The following is a 26,906-nucleotide window of genomic DNA, read 5'->3' on the forward strand; positions in this document are numbered from 1 at the left end:
ACATTGTTTTTCACTTTGAAGTGCGTAAAACGTAACCTTCAGCTTTCTCTTTCTGATGGGATTATTTCTGTGTTAAAAATCCGAGGTATAACGCATGCCGCAAATCATACGCGAAAACCTATCCGGTATATTTTAATCATACCTTCTGACATGTAATAAATCTGATGGACTATGAATGAAAATCTACGCAGCCACCGGCAGCCAGTTTCCAACCAATAGGAAGGGTCATCGCACGGATTCATTGCGAATCTCCGAGATTAGAAATTAGATGCAAAACAACCACCAAAACATCGGCCCACCCCACGATCATCAAGGACGTGGCACGGCAATAAATTGGCGCCACTTTATTTACTTTGTCCTACTGACCACGAGGTTTGTCAACACATGTTTTGAATCGGGTTAACATGAACAGAAGAAGAGAAAACGTTTTGTTTTTGATATAATTGGCCGGCCACTATTTGGTTTGGCTTAGGATGTGAACCTCGCGAAACTACGCCTCAGGTTCAAGGTTGAGCAATGGTTTGTTGGCAGCCGGGATGTTTCACTTAAATAGACAAGATATTCTTATATGAACTAGTAATAAAGAATTATTTTTAAAACTTGGCAACAAATGCCATTTTCAAATTTTGCTGGCTCATGATTTTCTGTACGACTTGCTTTGAACTATATGTATTTTCCATCTAAGGAATAAGCTAACATCTACTGATTGACAAAAAAGTTAAAGAGATTAACGTAGAATTAAGAAGCAAGTATTTCGTCAGTGTTTCACCCCAGATTATGACCCACCCACAAGGACTTTAAAGGATATGTTTGCAAGAAAATCTTCTAAAAACTTGTAAGCTTTTCCAGTTATCTTCCATTGAGCTAGAGCTTCCAAAATTGGTGCGAGTAGAGCTAGTTCGGAATGTTGCTTTTTCTTAAATGGGTTGTCCAATGCTGCCTCTAACTCTGACAGATATTGTTCAACATCTCTACCTTTCCGGAATACATGTTCTAGCCACAATATCATCTAGGAAGTCCAGAGCTTATGAGTTACAACATTATATAAAAACTCACCAAAAATCCTTTTCCGTCAAAATGTTTTTTATCGTAACCGGTTCGCGAAAGTCGCGAATGCCATAAAGATGGTAAAACGACTATAATCGAAACAAAAAAAAAAGTAACCGGTACGATGTTGGTTTCGTAGAAAATTTCATCAAAATCAAAGAATGTTTTCATGGATTCTGTCACGATTAATTTTCTTTTGATTTAAAGTACAGTATACTAATTTGATTATTTTTTACATCGACTTAAAATAATTTTTTCTTTTTTTTCGATAAAAATAGTTTTTAAATCTTAAAAATAAGTTTTCGATTCAAAGATCACTAGAGTCTAGATTCAATGGCGTAGTTTCTTTTTTTAAATGCTACTAGTTTTCTCTGTGTATATGTTTGCGGAAAGTGACGGGGAAAAAGAACTAAATTTTGATTATTTTATGGAAACACGACCTAAATTTAAAAATTGGATCAATAATTTACTTGTCAAACGCCTCAACTACACGTAGAGAACAAAGCATTCTTTCGTACACGAAAGTAAGCGCCTTTTCTTATGCACGCTTTTTAAAAGTTGTGTGCAATATTGCGTGGAAGGTTTATGTCAACTGTTATACTAGGGGATGTATTAAAGTGTTATAAAGTTACAAGGTGGCCGTTAAAGTGCTAGAATACTCGATTTTTGAAGTTGCCTGTTTCGTATTGTAGTGAATATTCTAGAATAACTTCAGGAAATAAAAGCTATACATTTTTGATAACTCTTGAATTCATAAGAATTTCGTGGAATTTCAATTCAATGTTGTATTTTGGATCAGATTTTGAGTTAATACTTTAGACATTTTGAGTAGTTTTTCGAAAATGTTGAATGCGAAGGATTGAGTTTATTGAATTCGAGATTTAGCAGATCGAAATGCAAAACGAAAGTTTCTCAAAATTTATTCTATAAATCATCACTGTATTTTTTATAACCTTGTTTACTGAATATTCAACAATCCATCAAAACAATATCTCAATAACATCAGTCAGATGTCCAATCTCAATAGCTGTCTGTAGTTTATTTCAAATTATTCATCAGCAATCTTAACCTTATTGACATAGCCTTCTCGTTCGTCTTTCAATTTCTCTTGAGCTTCGATGGACCATGGCTGCAGTTCGCCGGAGGCCCAGAACCAGTAGATCAAACTTCCAAACAGATAGATTCCGGCAGCAATGTAGAACACTACCCGCCATTCGTCATCCGTGTGATTCGATGTGATATATCCGGTCAGTATGGGACTCACAATGCCGGGAATCGTAGCGAAGGTGTTCGAAATACCCATCAACACTCCGGCACTCTTGGGCGAGAGATCCAGGTGGTTCACGGCAAATCCGGACCAGGCGAAGGCTCCGATACCGACAGCAATCGTGATGCAGGTGATCGTGGCGGCCGGTTTCAAAATGAATGCTCCCACAATCATGAACACCGTTTGGAACATGAATGCCGTGCAGTTGAAATAGCGGCGAACCTGTTGAAGATAAATGGTCGAAAAATTAATATTCTAACGAGTTATAGTTGAGTTAGTTTCTCATCAAATACCTGAGTAGTGGTGAGCCATCCTTTGACTTGGCACAGATCAGCCAAATAACCGGAGACGAACAGGAGAATACCCATCACCAGATATGGAATGGCCGAGATGAATCCTGTTTTCTCGAGCTGGAAATGCATGGTGTCTGTAAAAGAATAAAACAAACGCTGTCAAATGTATGCTTCAAACGCATCGATCAACTATTTTGTGAACTTAAGAAAAATAAAGCGAGTAATTGTTTGAAAAAATTGAGAATATCTATGTATTAAATTCAGATTTTATTTTTCAATGAATTCCTTAAAAAAGAAATGGTAAGCTTTTGACATAAAAATAACATTCGGTTAAATCATGTGCCTTACACGTAATCAATCGGGGCAGTTTTTTACCCTCTAATGCCCAACCTAGCCTTTAGACAGGGTATATTAAAATAGTCATAAAACCATAACAAATACCTAGTTGATTTTACGTTTTTTCCACTAATTGATTTAAAATATGTTAATCTATCAATCATAATACTGAAAACTTTTGGACTAGCAGTTGCTGTAAATGGACTTTTTTTTTAGAAAAATGATCAATTTGGTAGCCTCAGAAATCCTTGGTCAATGTGTTTTTCGTTATAAAAAAAATGATTGGCAGTTAATTCAAAGAGTTATAACCATTCTGGATTGGTTTTTTGAGGAGACAAAATATCGTAAGATAGGAAAAAGAGATGGAACAAAAACCCCGCCTAAAGACGGGGCTGAGAAAGTATGACAACAATTCTAAAAATATGGACAAAATTCACTTTTTGTATATCTTAGTTATATTAGTTTTAAACTTTGTGGTAACCGGTGCTATACGCTCGGAAGCCAGACTTAGAATGCGGAGGTGGTACAGATGTTGCACTTACCAGACTGTGTGTGGGATGATGTGAGCGTGGGAGTAGAATATCAGTATGTACTTACGCAGTGTTACTCTACCACATCCCCCTTTCTCTGAAGAAAGAATAATAAGTTTTTATTAACTGTTTAATAAAAGATATATTTAGTTTTATTCTTCAAACTTATTATGTTTTAAAGTTATGATAATGATTGTCAACTAGTTTCAAAATATATTTCTGTTGTACGTTAATTTATTTAGGATATCTTTGTTGGACTCGAAGAGATCGACGAAGTTCTGGAACTCCAGTTTTATCTGGCAAAGGACTGCAATGACTATCAGTTTCCTGATCGTACGAGGGGCCTTCTATCTTTTTCAAGTGTGACACGTTTCTGTCATACGTTTTACCTAAATCAAACATACAATTCGTTTAGACATTATTTACCTCTTCATTTCAATTGCATTACCTGTTTCCAATGATTTAACTTTAACATTCGATCCTTTACGCTCTTCAACTTCGAACTTCTCTTTCAAAAAGTTCGTGGAGAGTTTATTCTGTGGATGGAGATCCTTCATCAGTACAATATCTCCTTTTTCTAATGAATTTGTCTTAGATCTTCGTCTCAAGTCTTCCGATTCTTTCCCTTTGAATTTTTGAAATCGGTCTCGATCAGCAAAGTCTGTGCTTGGGGGTGATGTTTCAATATCTCCGATATCAGGTAATTTGTATCGTAATTTTCTGTTTTGAAGTAACTCGCTTGGTGCTTTTCCGGTAACTGTGTGGGGCGTGTTGTTGTACATTTGCAAATACTGTTGTAATTCTGATTTCCAATCACCATATAGAGCATTGGCAATTTTCATTCTCTTCAGAAGTGAACGATTTTGCCGTTCCACTTCTCCATTGGCCTGTGGCCAATATGGTGTTGTATGATTCAAGTGGATTTTCATATTATTGCAAAATTCGTGAAACTCTGAAGAAATGAACTGCTTCGCATTATCTAAGGTTATCGTTTGAGGAAGTCCCCAGTATTTGAACATTTTTTCGAGCCGTTTGATAGTTTCTCGAGCGGTTATGACTGTCATTATCTCGATTTCTACATAGCGGCTATAATAGTCGACAACAACTAGGATATATTCGCCCGTTGGCATTGGCCCCAGATAATCGAGTGCGATATCTACCCATGGTTTGCTAGGTAAAGGTCGACGATGCATTGGTTCAGGAGGACCAGGAATTTGAATAAGACGACATCCTTCACATTTCTCGCACCACATAACAACATCCTTGTCGATATTAGGCCACCAGCATCGATCCCTCAGTCTCCTTTTCATACTTGATTGCCCAGGATGGCCTTCGTGTGCAAGGCTAAGCATACGGTTACGCAATGCTGTAGGAATCACAAGTTTCGATCCTCGCATGAGCAGATTATTTGCGTAAGAGAGTTCATCTTGAAATGGAGCATATGCTTTAACCTTCTCATTTTTCCAATCAGATTGGGTTATGGCACTTTGAACCGATTGTAACTCCCCGTCGTTTTCAGTAGCTTGTTTTACTTCAGTGATGTCCATAGCCACTGACTCTTGAATAGCTCTTATGACAATTTCCGTTCCATTATCGAAATTTTCTTCTGTAGACGACTCGATGTTACTCAGCAGTGATAATGTTTGAACCATATTCCTACGAATGAAGACTTCTGATTCTTCGTTCCAGGATTCGTCTTTAATGTGACTAGCCATACGCGAAAGAGGATCTGCAATATTTGTTTTGCCTTTTCTGTAGACCACTTTGAATCTAAAAGCTTGTAGTCGAAGTATCCATCTTTCGATACGCGCAGTTGGGCGTGACTTTTCCGAGAAAAGGAATTCCAGGGGTCGATGGTCAGTTTCAAGAACGAATGAAATACCCAAAAGGTAATTTCTGAACCTTTCTACTGCCCAAATTATTCCAAGAGCCTCTTGTTCAATTGGAGGGTAACGTTGCTCGGTTATCGATAAACTACGCGACGCGTAGCTAATAACTCGAGGTTGCTGATTTTTTATTTGGATCAGAACTGCTCCAAGGCCAACTCCTGAAGCGTCAGTAACCAGCAAGGTGTAGTCGTTGGGGTCGTAGTACCCCAGATGTTCAATTGATCCAATTCGTTGTTTCAAAATGCCAAAAGCCTGGTTGTGCGCTGCATCCCAGCAAAACGACGAAGAATCTTTCAACAACTCACGTAAGACATGACTTTCGTTCGCTAAGTTTGGTATGAATCTTGATACGTAAGTTACCAGTCCGAGAAAACTGCGCAATTCCTCTTTGGTTTTTGGCTGTCGGCAGTGAAGAAGAGATTTAATTTTATTTTCCGCCGGGAGAACACCATTTTCGTCAAACTTATGTCCAAGAAATTCGATTTTTCGTTGTTTGAACTTGCATTTACTTATGTTCAACAGGATATCAAAAGACTTCAGCACGGTCAGTGTCTTCTGAACAGCTTGATCATGTTCTTTTTCAGTTCGACCCCAAATAAATATATCATCGATGAAAACCACAGTGTTATTGCAACCTGATAAAATACTCTCCATCAAGTTTTGAAAAAAACTCAGGTGCATAGTTGACTCCAAATAATAACCTGGTATAACGGAAAAGACCCCAATTCGTTATGAACGTTGTTATTTCTCTACTCTCTTCTGCCAGTTCAACTTGGTGAAATGCTTGTTTAATATCAAGAATACTGAAGAATTTAGCTCCATTAAAATTTGCCACTAAGTCCTCAAAAACTGGCAATGGATGATTCAATCTTTGGATTGCTTTATTTGCTCGCCGCATATCTACGCATAATCTGAGTTCTCCGTTATCTTTTAAAATGGGAACTAACGGTGAAACCCATGTTGAAGGTTTTGTTACTCGTTCAATGATTTCCATTTCAAGAAGCTCATCTATTTTCAATTTAACTTTCTCCAACAAGGGAATAGGGCAACGTCGCAGAGGTTGAATTACTGGGGTAATACTTCTGTCTATAGGGAGGGCCAACTTAAAGTTTTTAATTTTTGGAAACGGTTTCGTTGTACAGACACTGTTAATCCCGAATTTTCTTGTACTAGGTAGTCCAATCTGAAGTACTCCAAGTGTTTGTGCTGTTTCTTTGCCGAGAAGAGCTTGTTGTCCATTTTCTATGACGTAAAAAGTTGTTTCTGTTGAGATTGTTTCAGAGCCATCCTCCACTTGTAATTTTGCATCAAAAACTGTCTTCAATTTCAGAGGTACTCTACCATAAGCCAAAAAAGTTTTCGTATTATCAAATCGTTCATCTTGTATTTTAACACCGTTGTGTTTCATGTACTCCCATGTCTTATCGTCAATTAAATTATAAACAGAACCAGAATCGATTAACATGTCTATTTCAACACCTCCTATTCTACATGACAGCATCACATCATCATCATTTTCTATACGATACACGGAATACTTTTCAGTTTTTGGCTCATGTTCATCAGTTTCCACATTTCTTACGTTCTTGAAACGTTTAGTGTTGGGCTGGTAGGTAAAATCGCTCGAGTTAGAAAAGTTTCTTTTAAAACCAAATCTGTTACGGTTTTCAGCGCTATTACTCGGTTGACTTTTGCACATAAATTTGTAATGACCATAATTAGAACATCGGTAACATTGGAGGTTGTAAGCAGGACAATCTTTTGGGTTGTCGTGTCTCATCTTTCCACATCCAGAACATTTAGCTCTGTAGGCGGTTTTACCAGTATCTTTGTATCTCGGAATGCCATTTTTATTTACGGTGAGCTGATATACTTCAGTTTTGGAAGGAGGTTTGGAATTCATTTGGGAAACTTGATATTTGATTGCTTGATGAGACACGATAGTTCTTATAACTTGATCCATTGTTAAATCCGCCTTCTCAAGCAATTTGCGTCTGATGTCTTCCGGGGCATGTTTTATAATTTTATCAATAATAGCGATTTGTTTGCTTTCCATTTCGGTTTTACCAAAGTTACAAGTTTCAGCTTTTTGTTGAACACGGGGTATAAAATTCTCAATGGTTTCATCAATATCCATTGTCATGTCCCAAAACTCAGACCTTTCAAAACACTCGTGATGTTTTGGAGAAAAATGTTCTTCCAATTTTTGTTTGGCCTCTTGGTATGGATCAGCACCGTTTGCAAGGGTATCATCAATACCTGGTAAAGCATAATAAACGGCCTGTAACTCTATGCCACCCATAGCTAACAGTTGAGCTTTACGACTTAAACCTTCGGTGATATTAGTAGCAACCATCACATTTTCGAACCAGCGTATCCACGAGGTCCATGCCTTTTTTATTCCAGAAGCCGGCAGATGCGCAAATTTGAACTGTGGCAAATTGTAAGAGCCAGGACTAAAAAAAAGGTCGGAACGGAGTCACCATAATTTCTGCTGAATCGTTCGCCATTGTCCTATTGAAATTAAATATATTTTGTGATTTTTTTTTTAACATGATCGTATTGAATAATTTCATCAAAACTTTTTGTGGGGGTTCATTGTAAACAATTCTACAGAAACATTTGTTTATTAATTTCAGTGAAAATGAATGATCATCTTGAAGAAAAAAAAATAACGCGCCCACACTATCCTTTCATTCATTCATTAAGTGAATTGAATCACATATGCACCTACGATCAGCATGTTTCGAATAAGAGAGAATCGTTTTTTTTGAAACTGTACACCACACAAACCAAGGTCGAAACTGCCTTTAAAGAACTGAACACATACCGATCGAAACTCCTCAATTAGGCGATTCAATGCCAATACCAAACCAATCATTGAGAGCTTTTATTCCAAGCTAATCTTCAGATGCTTTTATCTCTGTTAAAATTGGTTACCAATACGACTACTCAAGAGGTTTGTAAAAATTGCATCTTACTAGTGTATTGAAACACAACTCAGTCTAGAGTTCTCAACAGTAAATTTAATTACTACCACTTTCATATCATTCCAGGCTTCTGCCTCCTCAGCCCATTCAAGCACAAAATTCATACCCAAGCTTACTTTACTTTCAGCTTGTCAGTGTATTGAAACACTCACCATTCAAGCCATTCAAACTGAATGGTCTCTTGAAAGCTCACCGCCTACAGTGGTCTTGAAAGCTCTCTCTCTCTCTTTTCTGAAGCTTCGCATGCTGATGATCACCCGATCGCAGTTATGTTGTGGAGAGGCGCAATTCTCCATAGCGTCGCGATGATTTTGATCTCATATGTGTTGGTTCGTTCTGGGTTCTGGCTCAAAGTTTTAATTGCCAGCAAATTGGAATGGGGCAGAGATTCTGCACATTATACTCAATATAAGGCTGATTCAAAACTTTTTATTTTTCATTTTTTTTTATTGGGTCAGTGGAAATCATTTGATCGAAGCTGTTCAAGAGTGTGATTGATCACAAAATGTTGAAATGATGTTTTTTTTTTCCTGTTATAACCTCATGACGTTCAAGAATTATTAAAGGCTTTACCAAACTTTGACCGTTTTATTTGCAACATGGAAGATTGATACAAAAAAAAAACTCTACACTCTTGAACAGTTCTAACTTTAATTTTCTGTATGGCAACATACCTGTTCGTGCAGCTCGATTGGCCGTGGGTGTAAATGGGAAAGTAAAATCTTCAACACTCACTCACACATTCATACACATTTTTTTCGCCCACTTCTCAAGTGGGAAAACTCAACACCCGATGCGTCTTCCGAGAAACTCAAAATGGAGTCAACGCGCATCATAAATTGATACTTGGACTTTTTTTCTTAGGCCGACTGGAGTTTATTAAATTTCACTCCATTTTTCTTCGTCATTTCACTTTGAAAACTTATCCACACATTTTTTCGAGATCCCCATATTCATTTCCATTGCACGCTTTATAAATCTTTCACTTTTTTTTTCTATAGATGACCATTTTTTTCAATTTACCGATTTCCGCGTCTTTATGATTTCCACATTTTTTTTTTTTTTATTTTTCTTTAATAATTTTTTTTCACCAGCAACATTTCAATCACATAATCATAATATTTCCACTGAACTTACGATCTTGCTTAGGTAAGCAAGGAAACTTTACATTTTTTTTTCATACTTTTTCCAATTCACTACCCCACTAAAGATTGATGAAATTATTCCCTTTTTTTCTTTCAAACTCTTATCACCTTTTCTGCAGCTTTCTAACAACAAAACTCAAGATTTTAACGCAAGCTTAGGCACGCTTCTTTTTCGCTTATCCACCTTTTCCGACTTTCAACGCACGCGCGGGTTTTTCTCGACTCGTCGCCACTCTGTGGTAACCGGTGCTATACGCTCGGAAGCCAGACTTAGAATGCGGAGGTGGTACAGATGTTGCACTTACCAGACTGTGTGTGGGATGATGTGAGCGTGGGAGTAGAATATCAGTATGTACTTACGCAGTGTTACTCTACCACAAACTTGAACTGAAAAATGCGAGTTTTATAGAATTTTTGAAGAATCATGGGAACAATATATTTTTAATGCTAGTTTTAATGGCATTGCGGTGAACGTTACGACGAAAATTCTTTTATAGAAGAATTACAGACTGAAAATTACAAGGGACAAAGGGTCTAGAACGCACCTTTGAAGCTTTCCATAAAATATGCTCTTGGCTCATTTTCAACATCTGTAAATTTTCTCCTACTAAGCATCTGCTTTATCTATCCGTCATTTAATTTTCAGTCTGTAATTCTTCTATAAAAGAATTTTCGTCGTAACGTTCACCGCAATGCCATTAAAACTAGCATTAAAATTATAATCAACGGTGACTATTCGTTAAAAGAACAATATATTTGCACTCTACCAGTCAGTATGGCTACAGTAATAACGGAAATGCAAAATGAAACAAACGATTCATAAGATTCTCATGCTTTTAGAAACAAAATTATTAAAATTTATTATGAATATTAGGCCGGAACAAATTTCAAATCCTTCTTTTGTCACTCGGAGTTGGAACATCGCGAGGGGGGGGACAATAAAAATAATGCGAAAAACAAATAAATTGGAATAAATTGTACGAAAGCTTGTATGCAACAAATTGCATACTATATCATTTCACAAAACCTATACATCAAGAAAAATTTTATCAAATAATTTAATAAAATCAAGTATATAAAAGGTGTAAAAACTTCGCAGCGATTCGAGCAAAAGTGGTTCGTGCTCGAATTGTTTTTGTAGACCGTTTAGATTTTTTCAGTGCTGGACAACTATCGAGTGATAGTGTAGATGATTTTGTTTGTCGGTTGAAATGTCTGGTTAAGCCGTGTCGTTTCGCAGCGTTGGAAGAGAAAATGATAACCTATAAAATTGTCACTTCCAACAAGTGGTCGCACCTCAGAACAAAGATGCTAACTATGAGTGACTTAACCCTTTTGAAAGCGATTGACTTGTGTCGTATGGAAGAAATATCGACCAGGCATTCGCAAGTGCTATCGCTACAAAGCCAAGTAGACGTGAATAAAGTCGAAAAATCGAAAATTCAAATTCTGTGGCGATTGGCATTTGTTCGTGAAAGGTGCTTGCCCGGCATATGGTCAAAAGTGTAAGAAATGCGGGCAAAAGAACCATTATGAAAAAGTTTGCAGAGGAAGAAAAGCAAAAGATTTGAAGCGAAACAAATCGAAGTGAAAGAAGTGAGAAATGAAAACTACAGTGAAGATGCTAGTTCATCAAAAAGTGAATATAGTGAACAATCTAGTGATTCCGAAGTGGAAGGAGAAATACGAAAAATCTACGATAATTCACATAAAGGTGGAAACGTACTAGCAGATGTGGTAGTGAAAGTTAGAAATAAATGGAAGAAAATAAAGTGCGAGCTCGATACAGGAGCTAATACAAGTCTTGTTGGATATGATTGGCTGTGTGAGCTACTCGGTGATACAAAACCGCAGCTTTTGCCATCACCATATAAGTTACAAGCGTTTGGTGGGAGTTCCATACCAGCATTGGGCCAGATGAAGCTGCTGTGTAAGCATAAAGGAAAAAAATATCGGCTGATATTTCAAGTGGTGGATGTCAGTCACCGGCCGCTGTTGTCGTTGAAAGTTTGTACGACGCTGGGGTTGATCAAATTTTGCAATACGGTGTCTTTGATACCGAAGAATGACGAAGAAATATTGAAGATTTACCGGATCAAAGCCGAAGAAATGGTGAATCAGTATAGCCATATTTTCGAAGGATATGGTCAAATGCCAGGAGAAGTTCATTTGGAGGTAGATGAAAATGTTCAACCAGTGATACAGAAACCCCGGCGTGTACCAATAGCGCTGCGAAATCAACTCAAGGAAGAACTCGAGAAGCTTCAAAAGGATGGAATTTTGACCAGGGAGTACAATCATACAGAATGGATGAGTAATATACTTCTCGTTAAGCGTGGCCCTGCTCTCCGAATTTGCTTGGATCCTATTCCCTTAAATAAAGCCATAAAACGACCAAATCTTCAGTTCGTGACCCTTGACGAAATTCTTCCTGAGCTGGGCCAGGCAAAAGTGTTTTCCACTGTCGATGCAAAAAAGGGGTTTTGGCATGTGGCTTTGGATGAGTATAGCAGCAAGCTCACCACATTTTGGACTCCATTTGGCCGTTTTCGTTGGTTACCCCTCCCTTTTGGAATCTCCTCCGCACCCGAAATTTTTCAAACCAAACTCCAGGAGGTCATTCAAGGATTGATTGGCGTTGAATGTTTGGCCGATGATGTGTGAATATTTGGTCGAGGGGATACTATGAAAGAAGCTTTGGAGGATCACAATAGAAATTTGGAAAGGTTGTTTGCTCGTCTTCAGGAAAATAACGTGAAACTGAATAGGTCCAAATTAAAACTTTGTGAAACTTCGGTGAAATACTATGGTCATGTACTCTCCAGCCAAGGTCTCAAACCCGATGAATCTAAAGTTTCTTCTATCGTCCACTATCCCATCCCATCCAATCGAGCAGAACTTCATCGGTTTGTTGGCATGATAACATATTTGAGTCGATTTATCCCCAACTTGAGCTCCAATTGTACAGAACTGCGAAAATTGATATCAGAGAAGGTCCCTTGGGAATGGTCGAATGTGCAGCAGAAGGAATTTGAAAATCTAAAGTCTCTTGTTTCGGACATTAAAACTCTCCGCTACTATGATGTCCGACAGCCTCTCGTTATCGAATGTGACGCCAGTTCTTTTGGATTGGGCGTAGCTGTATTTCAACAAAACGGAGTTATAGGATTCGCATCTAGGACACTTACGCAAACAGAGAAAAATTATGCTCAGATTGAGAAAGAGCTGCTGGCCATTCTCTTTGCGTGCTCTCGATTCGATCAGTTGGTGGTCGGAAATCCAAGAACTAGAATAAGAACTGACCACAAACCTCTGATAAGTATTTTTAAAAAACCTCTTTTATCTGCCCCGAAACGACTGCAGAACATGCTGCTGAATTTACAGCGCTACAGCATCGAAATCCACTTTGTGACTGGAAAGGACAACGTAGTGGCAGATGCCATATCTCGTGCACCGTATAACTCCGAAAGTGAAGCCGATTCTTTCAACAAAGGAAGAATTTTCCAAGTCTTTAAACAGGTAGAAGATTGTTAACTCACAAGCTACCTTAGTATCTCCGACCAGTGCTTGGGATCAGTTATGGAAGCAACGCAACAAGATTTTACCTTAAATTCTGTTAGAGATTATATTTCTAATGGATGGCCGAAAAACATCAAACTTGTTCATGATGCGGTTAAGTTATATTACAAATATCGCAATGAACTATCAACGCAAGATGGCCTCGTGTTTGAAACGACAGATTAGTCATTCCCAAATCGTTGCAACGTACGATGATAGATCGGGTCCATATTAGTCACAACGGAATAGAATCTACCCTTAAGTTGGCCCGAGAAAACATTTTTTGGCCTGGAATGAGCGCTATGATAACAGATGTTGTTAAAGACTGTGCAGTTTGTGCAAAGTTTTCTTCGAGTCAACAGAAACCTCCTATGCAAAGCCATGCTGTCCCAATTTATCCTTTCCAAGTTGTATCCCTCGACATATTTTTTGCCGATTTTCGAGGACGAAAGCGAAACTTTCTTGTAACAGTTGATCATTACTCTGATTTTATAGAGCTAAACTTACTGAAAGATATGTCTGCTAGAACGTGAATCGAAACTTGTCAGATGAACTTCGCTAGATATGGGATCCCTCAACAGATTGTATCTGACAATGGTACCTAGTTAATGAGGAGATGAGAAATTTCGCTAAAGCTTGGAATTTTGATCATACAACATCTGCCCCGAATCACCAGCAATCAAATGGCAAAGCGGAGGCTGCCGTCAAGATAATGAAACGTCTTTTTCAAAAATGTGAAGAAACGGGAGAAAACCTTTGGTATTCTGTATTGCATTGGCGGAATACACCAAATAAGATCGGAAGTAGTCCTGTGAACAGGTTTTTCTCACGAAGCACACGATGTGGAGTACCAGGTTCTGTTGAGAAATATTTTCCGAAAGTGGTAGATTATGTCCCAGAGGCTATTTTGGAAAACAGAAAGAAGGACAAAAATATTATTACGATCGCAAAGCTCGCGAACAACCAACATTCGAAGCCGGGTCGCCTGTGTATGTCCAATTACACCCGGAAATGAATAAGACGTGGACTCCAGCGGTTGTGAAACACAAGCTTAACGAAAGATCTTATCTTTTGAACACGAATGGAGGCTGTTATCGTCGAGACCTTGTAAACATCAAGCCGCGTAATGAACCAGAAGTAAGCGCCCAGATCAACGACCATCCTGCCATACAACCGAAATCCCATCACAATGATGTTGTAGACCCCGGTTTAACAGTGAGTGGTGACCAATCTGTAGCTGAATTACCATCGTTACCAACACCCGAGGCTTCAAGGATCGAGACGCCGTCAACAACAAACACACACGATAGGCGTGCCAGCTCCTCAGCTATGGAAACATCAACGGAATCGCCAAAGGCTGATAGACCGAGACGAGAACGAAGACTACCGTTTACATTTCGAGACTACGTTATCAAGAAGGATTCTTTTTAGAATAAAGAGAGAATGTTATATTTGTAACAGTTAATAAATAATATGGCAACACTTGCCATCGCCGACTCACTCAAATGTAAGCTACCTAGAGAAAATCAGTTGAATAAAAGTTCTTGACCTATAAACTTGCGTTTTTTTTCTTTCAGCACCGAATACCACAACAGACTTTACTCAAGGAGATTTGAACCTTAATTCAGGGTGCCCTGACTTCAGGCGAAAATCTAGCATAGTCCAAAGATAAAAGGTCCATTGACTATTTTTTGCCATATTAATTCTCATTTCACAGTTTGTGAGTATCAGTCAAAGTGAATCTAATATATAAAGATGAGTTGGACTATATATGTTTGTATGCACCTTATACAAACCCACACCGCTTAACCGATCAGCCTGAAATTTGGTACAGTTATGTGCTTTGACCATGGGAAGGTTTTAGTAATAGTTTCGAGCCCCTCCCACTTGTGAAAAGGGACCCTCTCATAGAACTTTCGTTTTTTTTCCCACAAACCAAAAGTCATGGCACCCATTTTTCAAAACCAATGTATTCCCTTTGGCGGGGTTGTTTTCACCCCATGTGGTTTATCTATAGGTGGGGACAACCAGAAACTTTAGTATTATTAGTTCGTTGTATCCATACAGCTGTTTATGAACGATTGTGACGTAACGCGACGCCATCACGGAGTCAAGTGTGAAGCGCCCAAATGTAGCCATGGAGACTTATAAGGAGGAATGTTTGAGACGCAAATAAACTTGCTTATTATTTAGAACGAATACCGTCGCCGTGCTGTGCGTCAGGAAAAAAAGCGTAAATGAATGGGTGCTTTGATTGTGATCTATGAAATTGCATGGAACATTGTATGCCGTCGGTGAATGGCGACTTCAACGTCGAGACGCTCATGAACGATTGTGACGTAGCAATCAAAACATTGAAAAAACTGATTCTCACACTCGTGCAAGGGTACTCTTGTCCGCACCTATAGATAAACCACATAGGTTTTCACCATCACCATGGGCCGGGAATTAGAAACGATCGTCCTGAGTTCACGTGTGCTGGAAAGCACATCGAAGCTTGCTAAGCTTTAAAGATTTGAATGGAGACATTTTGGCGGGAGTTTTTTTTACATTCTACTGCTGAAAGCACGTGGTACTTGGTACGAGATTTTCTGATGCAATAATGAACTTTCATATTGAAAATTACAACAAGCCTGTTAAGTATTTATTAACTAGAATGGTTTTCAAAATGCTGGGGGGCTTCGAGAGTCTCATTTCTTTTGGCGGGTTTGTTTTCAGTTTTCAACATCACCATGATGGGCCATGCATAAGAATCGACCATCCAGAGCTCACGTTTTTTTTTCTGGGAATTTAACATTTTGATGTCATTCTTCCCTACGAGAGTTCACGTGTACTGGACAACAAATAAAAGCCTGCTAATGATTAAAAATTTTATAGCGAAGTTTTTGGTGGGCTTTTTTTCGTCTACTGATGTTCGTAGCACAAGCACGTGGTTCTTGGATGAAATAATAAGTCAACTTTTGGAATAAAAAAAATACTAATCGCCTATTAGGAACATATTGATCAGAATAGTGGTTTTCAAAGTGATCCCAACCGCCGCTGGGAGGCGTTGAGAGTCAACAAGAATATGCAGTTTGTGATGAATGGATACAATGATTTACCTTTATTATGAATTGACTCCTACAGTTAAATAACTTTTTGGAATAAAAACTAATGTTCCAGCTTTTAGGAACCAACCATTTTCATATTTTTGGAATTCCTCATAGGGAAAGAAACTAAATTAAGGGTAGTGAGTTGAATGCTGCAATCTCAATGCTTTGATTGCTGTTTAGGAATTTATTCAACAGGCAGGTTAGACAATTAGACGTGCATATTCTGGAAAAAGTTGAAACCAAATCCAACGCATTAAACTTTTAAGTACTTAAATCCGAAGTTGTTATTTCAAACAATTTAATTTCATCGGTAAATTTATAAATTTTGAGTTATTGTTGGTCATCAATGTGTTCAATTCTACCAGCTAATTATGAGAAAGCTAGAGCCTTTAATGAAACTTTTAACATCTGAAACAACTTCTCATTCTCATCATAAGTACGAATTAAACTTGAATATACTTTTCTACGACAGATCATTCATTTCAAAAAGTGGGATAATCTTCAAAAGAGGTCGTGTACATATGTTTACAAGCCTAAGATATTGGATTTTCATTAGAAAACACATGGACAAGATAAAAAATACGTTGTTAAAAAGACTAAATCTATTCAGGCTTCCCAAAAAACTTACGAGTTGATAAGGTTATCAGAATTTTTCCGGACGTATCCGGACCGAAAAAAACTGGGCAATTTTCTAAAACAATCCGCGTAGTTGTTTTCAAAATGTTTAACCCAAAATCCGGGCAATATTCGGGCAAATTTGGTAAAAACCACGGAATTATTCAGTAAAAATCAAGAAGAAAACACTTTTAATTTTTTTTTCTCACCAAACCACATCATCGAATGTATTTTAGACTTTCAAAACAAGTCAGGATAAAATTTGCCATAAAAAAAATTCCTTTTTGAACGTTAAATTGGAAAATTAAACTGGAAAATCGGAGCATTTTAGAAACCTTAGTTTAAAATGTTGTTCGTGATTTGATGAATAGGCATTCAAGGGAAATTATTTTAGCTAATAACTACTAACCTAATAACTGTTAGTTTTTCAATAAACTTTGTTAAAAATCAAATCAAAACTTTAAATAGGCTTACAAAACCACATGGCCAAACAAACATGGCCAAATTTGTTAACATGATGAATTTCAAAATTTCGAAAAGTCAAATAAATTTGGATTTATATTTAATGTGAACCCGAGCAAGGCCGGGTAAATCAGCTAGTTATACATAAATACCGTCAACTGGGGCACATGCAGCAATTTACAACTTCAATGGCTTCTAAAAAACTCATGTTCACAGTTAATCCTACCACTTATGCATCAATAGTTTTAAGGATGATGGGACATCCAATTGGTGTAGTAAGAAAAATTATTGGTTTCTTTAGTTATTTTTAATTTTCTATAAACATGCGATTTTCACCCTTCTCAGAAAATGGGGTAACTTGCAAAAAACTTTGTTTTTTTGGTCCGTAAAAACTAATGTCACATTTTTTTCTAAAAATAAGGTTGCTGCATACATTTAGGGGTAATAATACTAAGAAAAAATCAACAAGCTGAAATCATAAAAAATACATGTTTGGATGAAAGAAATTCTAATGTTTACAAAGGCGTGGTGCAAAACATTCATATTCCACCACATGTAAACGAGACTTAAAAGGTGTTTCTTTGGTTTGCATTTTGTTGCATTTTACTCCAGACACCTAATTGAATTATAAAAATATTTATTTAAAAAAAATGAGTGATTGTTCGAAACATATTTTTACACCAACAGTAATGGTATAACATGAGGAAACGAGTTAAAAGTTTGTAGGTATTATTATCAAGCCAATCCGTCATACTGGGTAAAGTTTTTTATTGCATCGAAAAATGAAAAAATTTGTTCTTTTTTTGCTCAATTTTTCAAATTTCATATAAAAATAAAAAAAAACTTTAAAAACTAGCTTAAGATGCGAGAAATTATGTCATAATCATTTTGTAATCATTAAAAGATAACTTTATTACAATACAATCAATCAAAAATTGATTCTGTGTGGTGTTATATAAATGTTGCATCCAACCTCGCTGTTGCGTGATGCCCCGTTTGACGGTATTTGCCTTCATTCCTATTTTTATTGCATTCTTTTAGGCGCAATTTTCTAGTTTCAAGATAAATACATTATTTTTAATCCTATTTATAAGATAATTACTGGATACTCATTAGTTATTGGGCAAATATTAGTAATTTCGTGATAACCAATAATCACGATCTATTCAGAAGAAAAAAAAACTTTTTGAACTCTAGGAATCAACTATTATTCGAGTTCCTGTCCTATGTTTGAAAAATTTAACAAAATTTGATTTGAAGATCTTTTTTAACACTAGATTATGTTTCCCACATGAAAAAATTCGAATAAAAATATTTATTCCAATATATCAATCGTTAGAGTATAGAGGTTAGAAATGTATGTAATGGGTATAAATCTCTAACCTCTATACTCTAACGATTGACATATTGGAATAAATATTTTTATTCGATTTTTTTCATGTGTGAAACAAAATCCAGTGTTAAAAAAGATCTTCAAATCAAATTTTGTTAAATTTTTCAAACATAGTACAAGAACTCGAATAATAAAATTCTTAAAATTTGTTGACATAACAGCATTGTTGTTTTGTTCAATAAGGAACATTTTACATTTGTAAGACATTCCGGTTTCAAGATATGGTAAAGGAATCAAGTATCTGTATTCTGCCCCACAGTTCATAATTCATTTGAAATGGAATGCATGCTTACTGTTATTTCAGCTTTTTACTCTAATGATATTTTCAGTTCAAATTTTCTTTTAAATTCAGATCAACTATCACATTTTTATCATACGAAAAATGAAGTTATTTTTGACATGAGGTACAGAAATTCTACGGAAATCGGACTTTTCAAATAGCAATATGTATAGCAATATCACAATATGTTACAACATGGGATAGGTTTTTGAAAAGTTCTATCGGTTAAATCAAAAGATACGCGAGGTACAATATTTTAGGCTTAAATTGAGAAATGTGATTTTTATAGATTTTTTTACGGTATGCGAGAACAGTATTTTTTTCCACCTACCAATCAACCAATTAATTGCTGTCAAATATTAGAACTAAAAGGAAATATGGAATGAATGAATGTTTCGTGTTTAAAAAGCAGAATCTCATATTTAAAAAAAATGTTTGAAATTAATTTGCAAGTTTAATTGGTAAAAATATGGTTTTCAAATGTCATACGTAAAAATTTCAATAGAAATCGTATTTTTAGCTCGAGCCTGATATTGTACTTCGCGTATCTTTTGATCGAGCCGATACAATTTTTCAAAAACTATACCCAAGTTTGTTATGTTTTCAAAAATAATCTCGCCAAATTTTTATATTACGCTAGGGATATTTCCTAAGATATTGTATATAATTAAAGTTCATAGGTGAAGTAAGGTGCGCTTGTGTCTTTTTTTATGAACAGTGCTGTATGTACTTGGCTTTCAAAACTAGGGGTTTTAAAAGCCTAAAAAATGTTCCGCTTTTTCGGCTGTGTCCCGCTTTTTTTTGAAAGTATCAGGCAAGCTTAGATTAGTAGTGTAAACTTTTAGGAAACCCCTGGATTTATGCACCACCATGAGCATGACGCCAATTGCAGTTTATAGGTTATTTCTTTATGGACTCGGGTTCCTCCAAGTTTTATGAGCCCATAATCAGGTTCAAATGGTGTTTTGTATTTTTTAAATCTGTCAAATATATTAAACTTTTCAAATCACTTCTAGCGTAACATTTCATAAGGACGAAACAAGCAGCTAACAAGAAACGAGAAACATGCGTTTGAAATTTCAGAACATCTTAACAAATCGTATTTAAAATATCGACCACTTTTTGTTCAAGAAAATTAAGAAATGTGCATTATTTGCACTTATTGATCGTTGGTTATCATGAACTTTAACTTTTTTCACTAAATTAAAGATATTTTCGAGTTTTGCCTTAAAACTTAAAAGGCCGTTTTTTCGCACACGGTTAACGCTGTTAAGCCTTTTGGCCCTACACGAATAGAAAAACGCGGTCAAACGAAAATTCATAAACAGGAAGTTTCGTCCAATTAAATTTTTCAAATTTTTTGAATGTTTTAAGTGATTATAAGATGAAACCGCGTTTATAGTGCAATCGCGTAAATCCAGATTAACCATTGACCTGATTTGTTTACATTTGGCAGTTTCGCCTTTATGAAATGTTACACTAGAATAGTTAATTTAAGTGAGGCCCTCAGGATCAGAGGGGTGCAAGTCCAAAATCATCAATTTTGAGTTAAGTATAGGTACCTAACGATTCTTCATGTTTTAATGTACATCTGGTGCAAAAAACGAATCTTTTATCATTTTTTTGACATTTTTTCGATTGAATTAAAAATGCTCGAATTCGTAAAATATATGGAAAATCGAGCACCTTCATTACTTTGAAGCGCGTTTTCTCGAAACAATCATATAGGCACTTGCACCCCTCTGATCCCAAGCGCCTCAACTGTTCTTCGACTGTGACAATTTCAAAGAATGATTAAAAGAAAAGTACGAATTTTCACCACTGTTTACATACAATTCTAAACCTATAATTTTTAACTAGATCGCAACACAGAGTTCAAAAATTTACACTCTAGAGCTGATTTTATTCGCTCTGAAGATTCGTTGACAAAATACTCCATTTCATCCCAGACAAATTGTGCCCAGAAGCTCTTTCAAGCGTTGAAAATAAGGTTAAACGAAAGACCATGTTCCTTTAGGCTGAATCTCGAAAAATGTGACTCCCAATTTTCACCTGAATCTTTGTTGAAACAAATATTGATTGTTATTACCTCTGAGTTTATGCACCACTAGACTAAGTCGATTTGGGGCCATTTTTGAATTTCTCAAACCCTGGGGTCTAAAAAGCTTCGTTTGGGTTCAAAACTAATCAACGATTTTTTGCAGAATTTTAAAGTAACGTGTACATGAGTTATTTTGAACTTAAAGGTTTGTATGGAAAAATTGAATATTTTGTGCTAAAAAATCAATTTATTTTTGTTTCTTCCGTGGAACCGAGCCTGCTTTTGATGCCAATTTAAAAATTCTCCAAAAGAAATTTTCGCTGAACAACTTTGTCGAAGACTTTTAATTTGTATCTTTTTAGGCAAAAAAGTTATAATCATCGAGACTTAATCACCGGTTCCATTTTTCCGAGAAAAATCAATAAGTGATGATATAAAAAAAAATTATAAGCTGTTTAACAGGGGTATGTCTTTTGACATTGCTAAACCATAAATTCAACTGACATAACTGTTTGTGCCTAGCAAAGCATTGCGTGAAAAGTAGTCATGTCGCTTTGCACCCAGCAGTGATGTCAATTGAAATTTAGGGTTTTAAATGCCAAAAGATATACTCTTTTTAAACAGATAATAACTTTTTTGCCCAATAAGCTACAAAGATAAAGTCTTCGACAAAGTTGCTCAGTGGAAAATTTTATTTAGGGAAATTATAAATTGGCACAAAAACCATAAGGAGGCTCTGTTCCACAGAAGAAACTAAAATGATGTTGATTTTTCAGTACAAAATACCCAATTTTCCCATACAATCTTTAAAGTCCAAATTAACTCATGTAAACGTTAGTTTAAAATTCTGCAAAAAACCATGGATGAGTTTAGAACCAAAACGAAGCTTTTTACACCCCAGGGTTTGAGAAAATGAAAAATGACCCCAAATCGACTCAGTCTAATGCACCACCATTTACATTTCTTAGGATGTGTTTTGGTGCCAGTTCACCAGCGACGTTTCTAAAATTTTCATTTAAATGGAAAATAGTATCAAATGATAATCTCGACAGTTCGATCGCAACAGTTCATTAAAGTTTAAACGGTAAATAAACGGTAAGCATTGACTTACCTTTCAAAAAGGTCGGCAACTGTGTCAGCAACGTGTAGAATCCCCAGTTTTCGGAGAAATGAGAGGCGACCAGGGCCCAAACGGCGACCGATGTGAAAATTCCCTTCCATGGGTGCTTAATCTTCTCTGGCTTGCCCTCTTTCCTACCCAAGCTGTTCAGAATGAAGTCCTTTTCATTATCGCTGATCCACGGATCTACTTCTGGCGATGTTTTGACCACAAACACCCACGCCACATACCAGATGCATCCGATGGTTCCGAAAATGTAGAAAACACTTTGCCATCCATAGGCCGTCGCAAAGACTCCACTCAGTGGCATCGATACCACGGTTCCGGCGTAGTTTCCGGCAAAAGCAATCGAAGCCATCCGGGATCGTTCCGAGGGTGGAGCCCATCTGGACCATACGGCATGGATACACGGGAACGTTACGCCCTCGAAGATGCCCTCAATAATACGGACAGCAATGAGCACTCCCAGGCCAGCTTCAGCAGCCAGAGGAGTCAGTAGGGTAAGGATGGCCGTTGCTGCTATGCCGATGCCGAAGACCTGAAAATTTTAAAACAAAATTTAAAAACCACTTTTTTTTTGTAATTGTGTATTTGATGAACTAGAAGTTGTTATTTAATCCACTCATATCTTTCATTTAATAATCATAGAATTATCAATTAAATCCGATTTGTGAAAAACTAATCCCGTTTTGATCACATTCATTTCATGTTTTTACAGATTTATTGCTTTTTCCAATGGCCATGACGATGATGATTTTTTATTACCGTTTACTCACGTTATTGCCTCCGAACCTGTTCGAGATGAAGCCGCCCAGAAATGGCGTCATGATGTAGCCGTAGAAAAATGAGCTAAGTATGAATCCTTGCTCTTTCGAGTCCCAGTCGAAGTATTGCTCCTAGAAGAAAACAATAAAAAATAATATGCAATTCGGTTGGATGAATTCCAATCAATGTCAAGCGTCAAACGAGTGTCTGTACCTCACCGACGGTTCCATTCCCGTAATCCACCTCCCGCATCTCGGTCATGGCCACGATGGCCACACTGAGGTTGACACGCAGCGAGTAAACATTGAAGAAGCCGAGAAATCCCATCAGCACCACCACGTATCTCCGGCGCTTCCAGAACATCCATAGCGGCGCAGAGATGCCATCGCTGTAAGAAAGCCAACAGGAAAGATTGATTGACTCGTGTTGTTTCGTTATCGTTGACAATATTTAGGTAGGAAGAGAGTTTGTTTGTTGTTCATGAGTTTTTTTTTGTTTTCTAAAGGATTTAACCTTTGATTCTTGCTTGAGCATGTCAAGTACAGCTATGCTAGAAATTAGTCTCAGCATCCGTCAATGTTTCAGAAGCATGGCTTAGCGTAAGCAAGTCTAACTCAAGCTTCACAATGACATGATTTTATGTACATATCTTACAAATCCTTCATTAGAAACTAACCATAAGAAAATTTCTTTTGTTTTCAGTAGTAACAGATAACTGAATCCACTTTCTTTGTCAGTTATCTTTTTAATGCTTTGACGTAATGAACATTGTGGGGATTCTGATTGAGATACTATGGCTACAGTTATGTTACATTGATTCATATATTGCGCTTCTTCAGCCACGTACACTTTGATCGAACTAATTACTTTTGGTAACCCTGATGAAAGAGATGAACCAGCTGAAAGCTGAAATTCTCTATAATAAAGACATTAAAAAAAAAACCCTGATGTGATACTTGAACGCTTTAAAGTATACCGTATACTGGAAAAACGTTGATCTCCATTTTTCATTCGGTTTTGAATGTTTTGGAAAGATCTCATATTTGTAAAACATTTACTGAGGAAAACTGTATAAAACAAAATCATTGATTTCAGATTATTTAAACGATATTATTGGCAACTTTTTAATTTTAATTGAAATAATTTTGTGTTTGGACCAAACTGATTTTTTAAGTTTCTGTCGAAAACATTTATAAACGAAAAGTAGACGGAGAACCATTATAATTTACACACATACATATAGTAGGGTTGCCACCCGTCCCACAAAAGCGGGACATGTCCCGCTTTTTTGTTGAATGTCCCGCTGTCCCGCTTTTTCTTCAAAATGTCCCGCTTTTTTTCTTGGAAAACTTTTACAAAATTAACTGACTTACAAAATCAAACTTTTGTCTCAAATTGAATGCAGTAATAAACAAAAAATCTTTCAAATACGTCTTTTTCTCAAAATAAGCAGCAATTTTCATAGTTAACATAAAACAATACTGAATAACTCGAAAGCTCTGATTACAGTAAAGTTCTGATTCAGTTAAGTGTTCTTGGAGCACGTTTAACCAATGTACGAAGAAAGTATAGTTTCATTTGCTTCCAAATAATTATAGATGATAGATTTATAAAAATTAATTCTTTTCCCGGAATCTTAGTTAAATTGCCTCATTTTATATACTACCTATTTTCGACTCAATTATCCTAAGTACATATATAAAGATAGAGTTATTTTAGTTTTAAAATTTTCAAACAAAATAATTTTTATACAAATTACAAAAAGATTTTTAACGCGATATAAAATCCAGCGTTTACATGCACAATTTAAAATATTTACTATCATATAATGAGTTTATTCGCGAGAACTGTGGAAAATAACGGTGTATATGGCAAAGAATGTGTAAGTAAAGTCATGTAAGAAAAAAACAGCAAAATCATCTGCGTTCAAAAAGTGTATTTCGTGTATCTATTTAGCAGTGATTGTATTTGGATGAGAATGAATTGATCAACCTTCTCTCGCTCAACGCTTTACTCGGAAGCAAAGGTTGCTTTGAGGCAGCGAAAACGACAAAACCGATGATGCATACGCTCTCAGCATGGCCCGGCTAAGGCCAGATGGCTGCAACGTTACACTATTTGTCTATGTATCGTGTGACCAACATATTTAAAGTAAGTGGTCGTGAATCTCGTTTTTAAGCTTTTTTTCCTCAGATTTGAGCTTTTTTTACCTTGAGAAGATAGGAGACGAAAGCTTAAATCTGAGGAAAAAAGCTTAAATCTGTCAAAACGAGGGGAAACAAAGGGGAAATCTGAGAGATGTGCTCCATACGGTTTGAATAGCGTTGCCGCCGTCTGATAGCTATACGAGACCTCAAAGCGTTTTGAGAGCCTCTGATGAGAAAATTGGTGAGGATTTCAATCACTGCTATTTAGTGTATTTCTATGAACAACTTTGACTGATGGTAAACGTATAAGTTTAGCTACACAATAGCTTCGTTCAATCGTAAGTAGCGATTCGTTTCGACTAGTTTCTGTCAAGTGGTCGTTGTTCAACGGGCTCATGTTTTGGTCGAAACAGGTCTGGTCGTTGTTCAACGGAGCAAGTTGAAATCGGTCGAAACTAGTCGAAACCGATCCAGCTCGAAAGCAGGATTCATTTCTACCACACTAACACACATGCAGCGTGTGTGTCAGACAGAGAGCACGTTTTTGTTTCGTTTTCGCCATATCATTTTCGTCAAGTGCTCTGGATGTTTGGATTCAGTCGGCGGTCGGTGGCAATTAAGTGCGGTTCTGGATGTTCGTTGCTGGTGGTGCTTGTGGTGACCGCCAACTCCATGACGAAATGGTAGCTGAATCAACACCGGATGCTTACAGGTAAGGTCCGATTCAAAAGTGTACAGATTTTCCAAGTTTTAATGGAATGAATTGTTTTTTTTTCCAGGTTTTAACCGATGTAAAAAACGACGGGTTTTCTTTGCAACATTCCGGAAACGAACAGTTGGAATTTGAACCCGCTGCCACCGGAACAACCCCGGTGCGATCGTGGATTAGGATTGGTCATTTGGCAGTTCACTCGCCGGAAGGTTTGTTTCCAGGAATGAACTTATCAACAAAAAGTGTTTCAAATGATGTTTAAAAAAATATAAAATAAAATCAAAATGAGGTTATTTGTGTATTTTAATGATATATCAAACATTCCCCCATTAAAAAAAAAACAAAATGCTCAAACTTTAGTTAAAATATTGCTAAATTGATTGCTAAAATTGTAGCTGGTCAAATTTGAGCAAAATTTTGCTAATTTTCGGACTCAAAAATTTTGTATGTAAAGGGCTTGATTTAAGAATTTGTTAACCTAAATTAAATTTTCCCGTGATCTGTTTCGGTCTGTCTAGAAATTCGTGTGTAAAACACACAAAACACGCATTAGTATTGGTGAACGTATGTTCAACGGACGACCTAGTTGAAATCGATCGAAGTCAATTGGAAAGAGACAGATTATCAACTGTCAAAATCCATTCCTACTTGTTTCGACCTATTTCAACCTGTTTCGACCAACTTCCATTGAACACACCTAATTAAGCTTATTTAAGATTTTATAAAAAAAAAGTCCCGCGTTTTTCGGCTATGTACCGCTCTGGCAAGCCTAACATATAGGGGTAATATTCACATGGCTCAATAAAAAAAAGAAAAAAAAAATATTTCAATCCTTTGAAGGCATCATATTGATTGCTTAAATATTTGTTTTACATATGTAGTCCAACGCTCTCCGATATAAGCGGAAAACCCCAAAGTTGGGCTAATATTTTCAACTACCGGATCCTATAGTGGTTTAAACTTGATCTCCTGTTTCTGATGGAAGTGCAGTGCTCATGTTCAAATAACCAATGGATAAGGGTCGACAAACCATCCGTGTTTTAAAAGGAAATTTGGCTTTCAAATTAAAACTAAACTCGGAGAAACCCCTCGCAAAAAAATGAACAAACTCAACACAGTAATTCATTTTATCGTCGTTGGAAGCACTCATTAGTTTAAAATTTACTACTTTTCGTTAAAACTTCAATGTGATTTTGGATTCCAAAATGTTAAGTTCTAGTGGAA

At 36.6% G+C, this 26,906-nt stretch overlaps 1 protein-coding gene across 1 annotated transcript in view; it reads right to left on the reverse strand.

Moving 5' to 3' along the window:
• Window positions 1-1,508: 1,508 nt before the first annotated feature.
• Window positions 1,509-26,906, reverse strand: part of LOC129754454 (sialin) — a 41,096-nt gene continuing 15,698 nt past the window's right edge. Inside the window, exons 2-6 of the mRNA XM_055750543.1 lie at window positions 23,037-23,211; window positions 22,835-22,954; window positions 22,050-22,596; window positions 2,608-2,741; window positions 1,509-2,536 (exon numbers count right to left, since the gene is read on the reverse strand). Coding sequence (XP_055606518.1) covers window positions 2,096-2,536; window positions 2,608-2,741; window positions 22,050-22,596; window positions 22,835-22,954; window positions 23,037-23,211 — 1,417 coding nt within the window. The 3' untranslated portion in view covers window positions 1,509-2,095. The remainder of the gene's footprint in view (window positions 2,537-2,607; window positions 2,742-22,049; window positions 22,597-22,834; window positions 22,955-23,036; window positions 23,212-26,906) is intronic.

The sequence above is a fragment of the Uranotaenia lowii genome, chromosome 3 (assembly GCF_029784155.1).
Source record: "Uranotaenia lowii strain MFRU-FL chromosome 3, ASM2978415v1, whole genome shotgun sequence".
Classification (NCBI taxonomy): Eukaryota; Metazoa; Arthropoda; class Insecta; order Diptera; family Culicidae; genus Uranotaenia; species Uranotaenia lowii.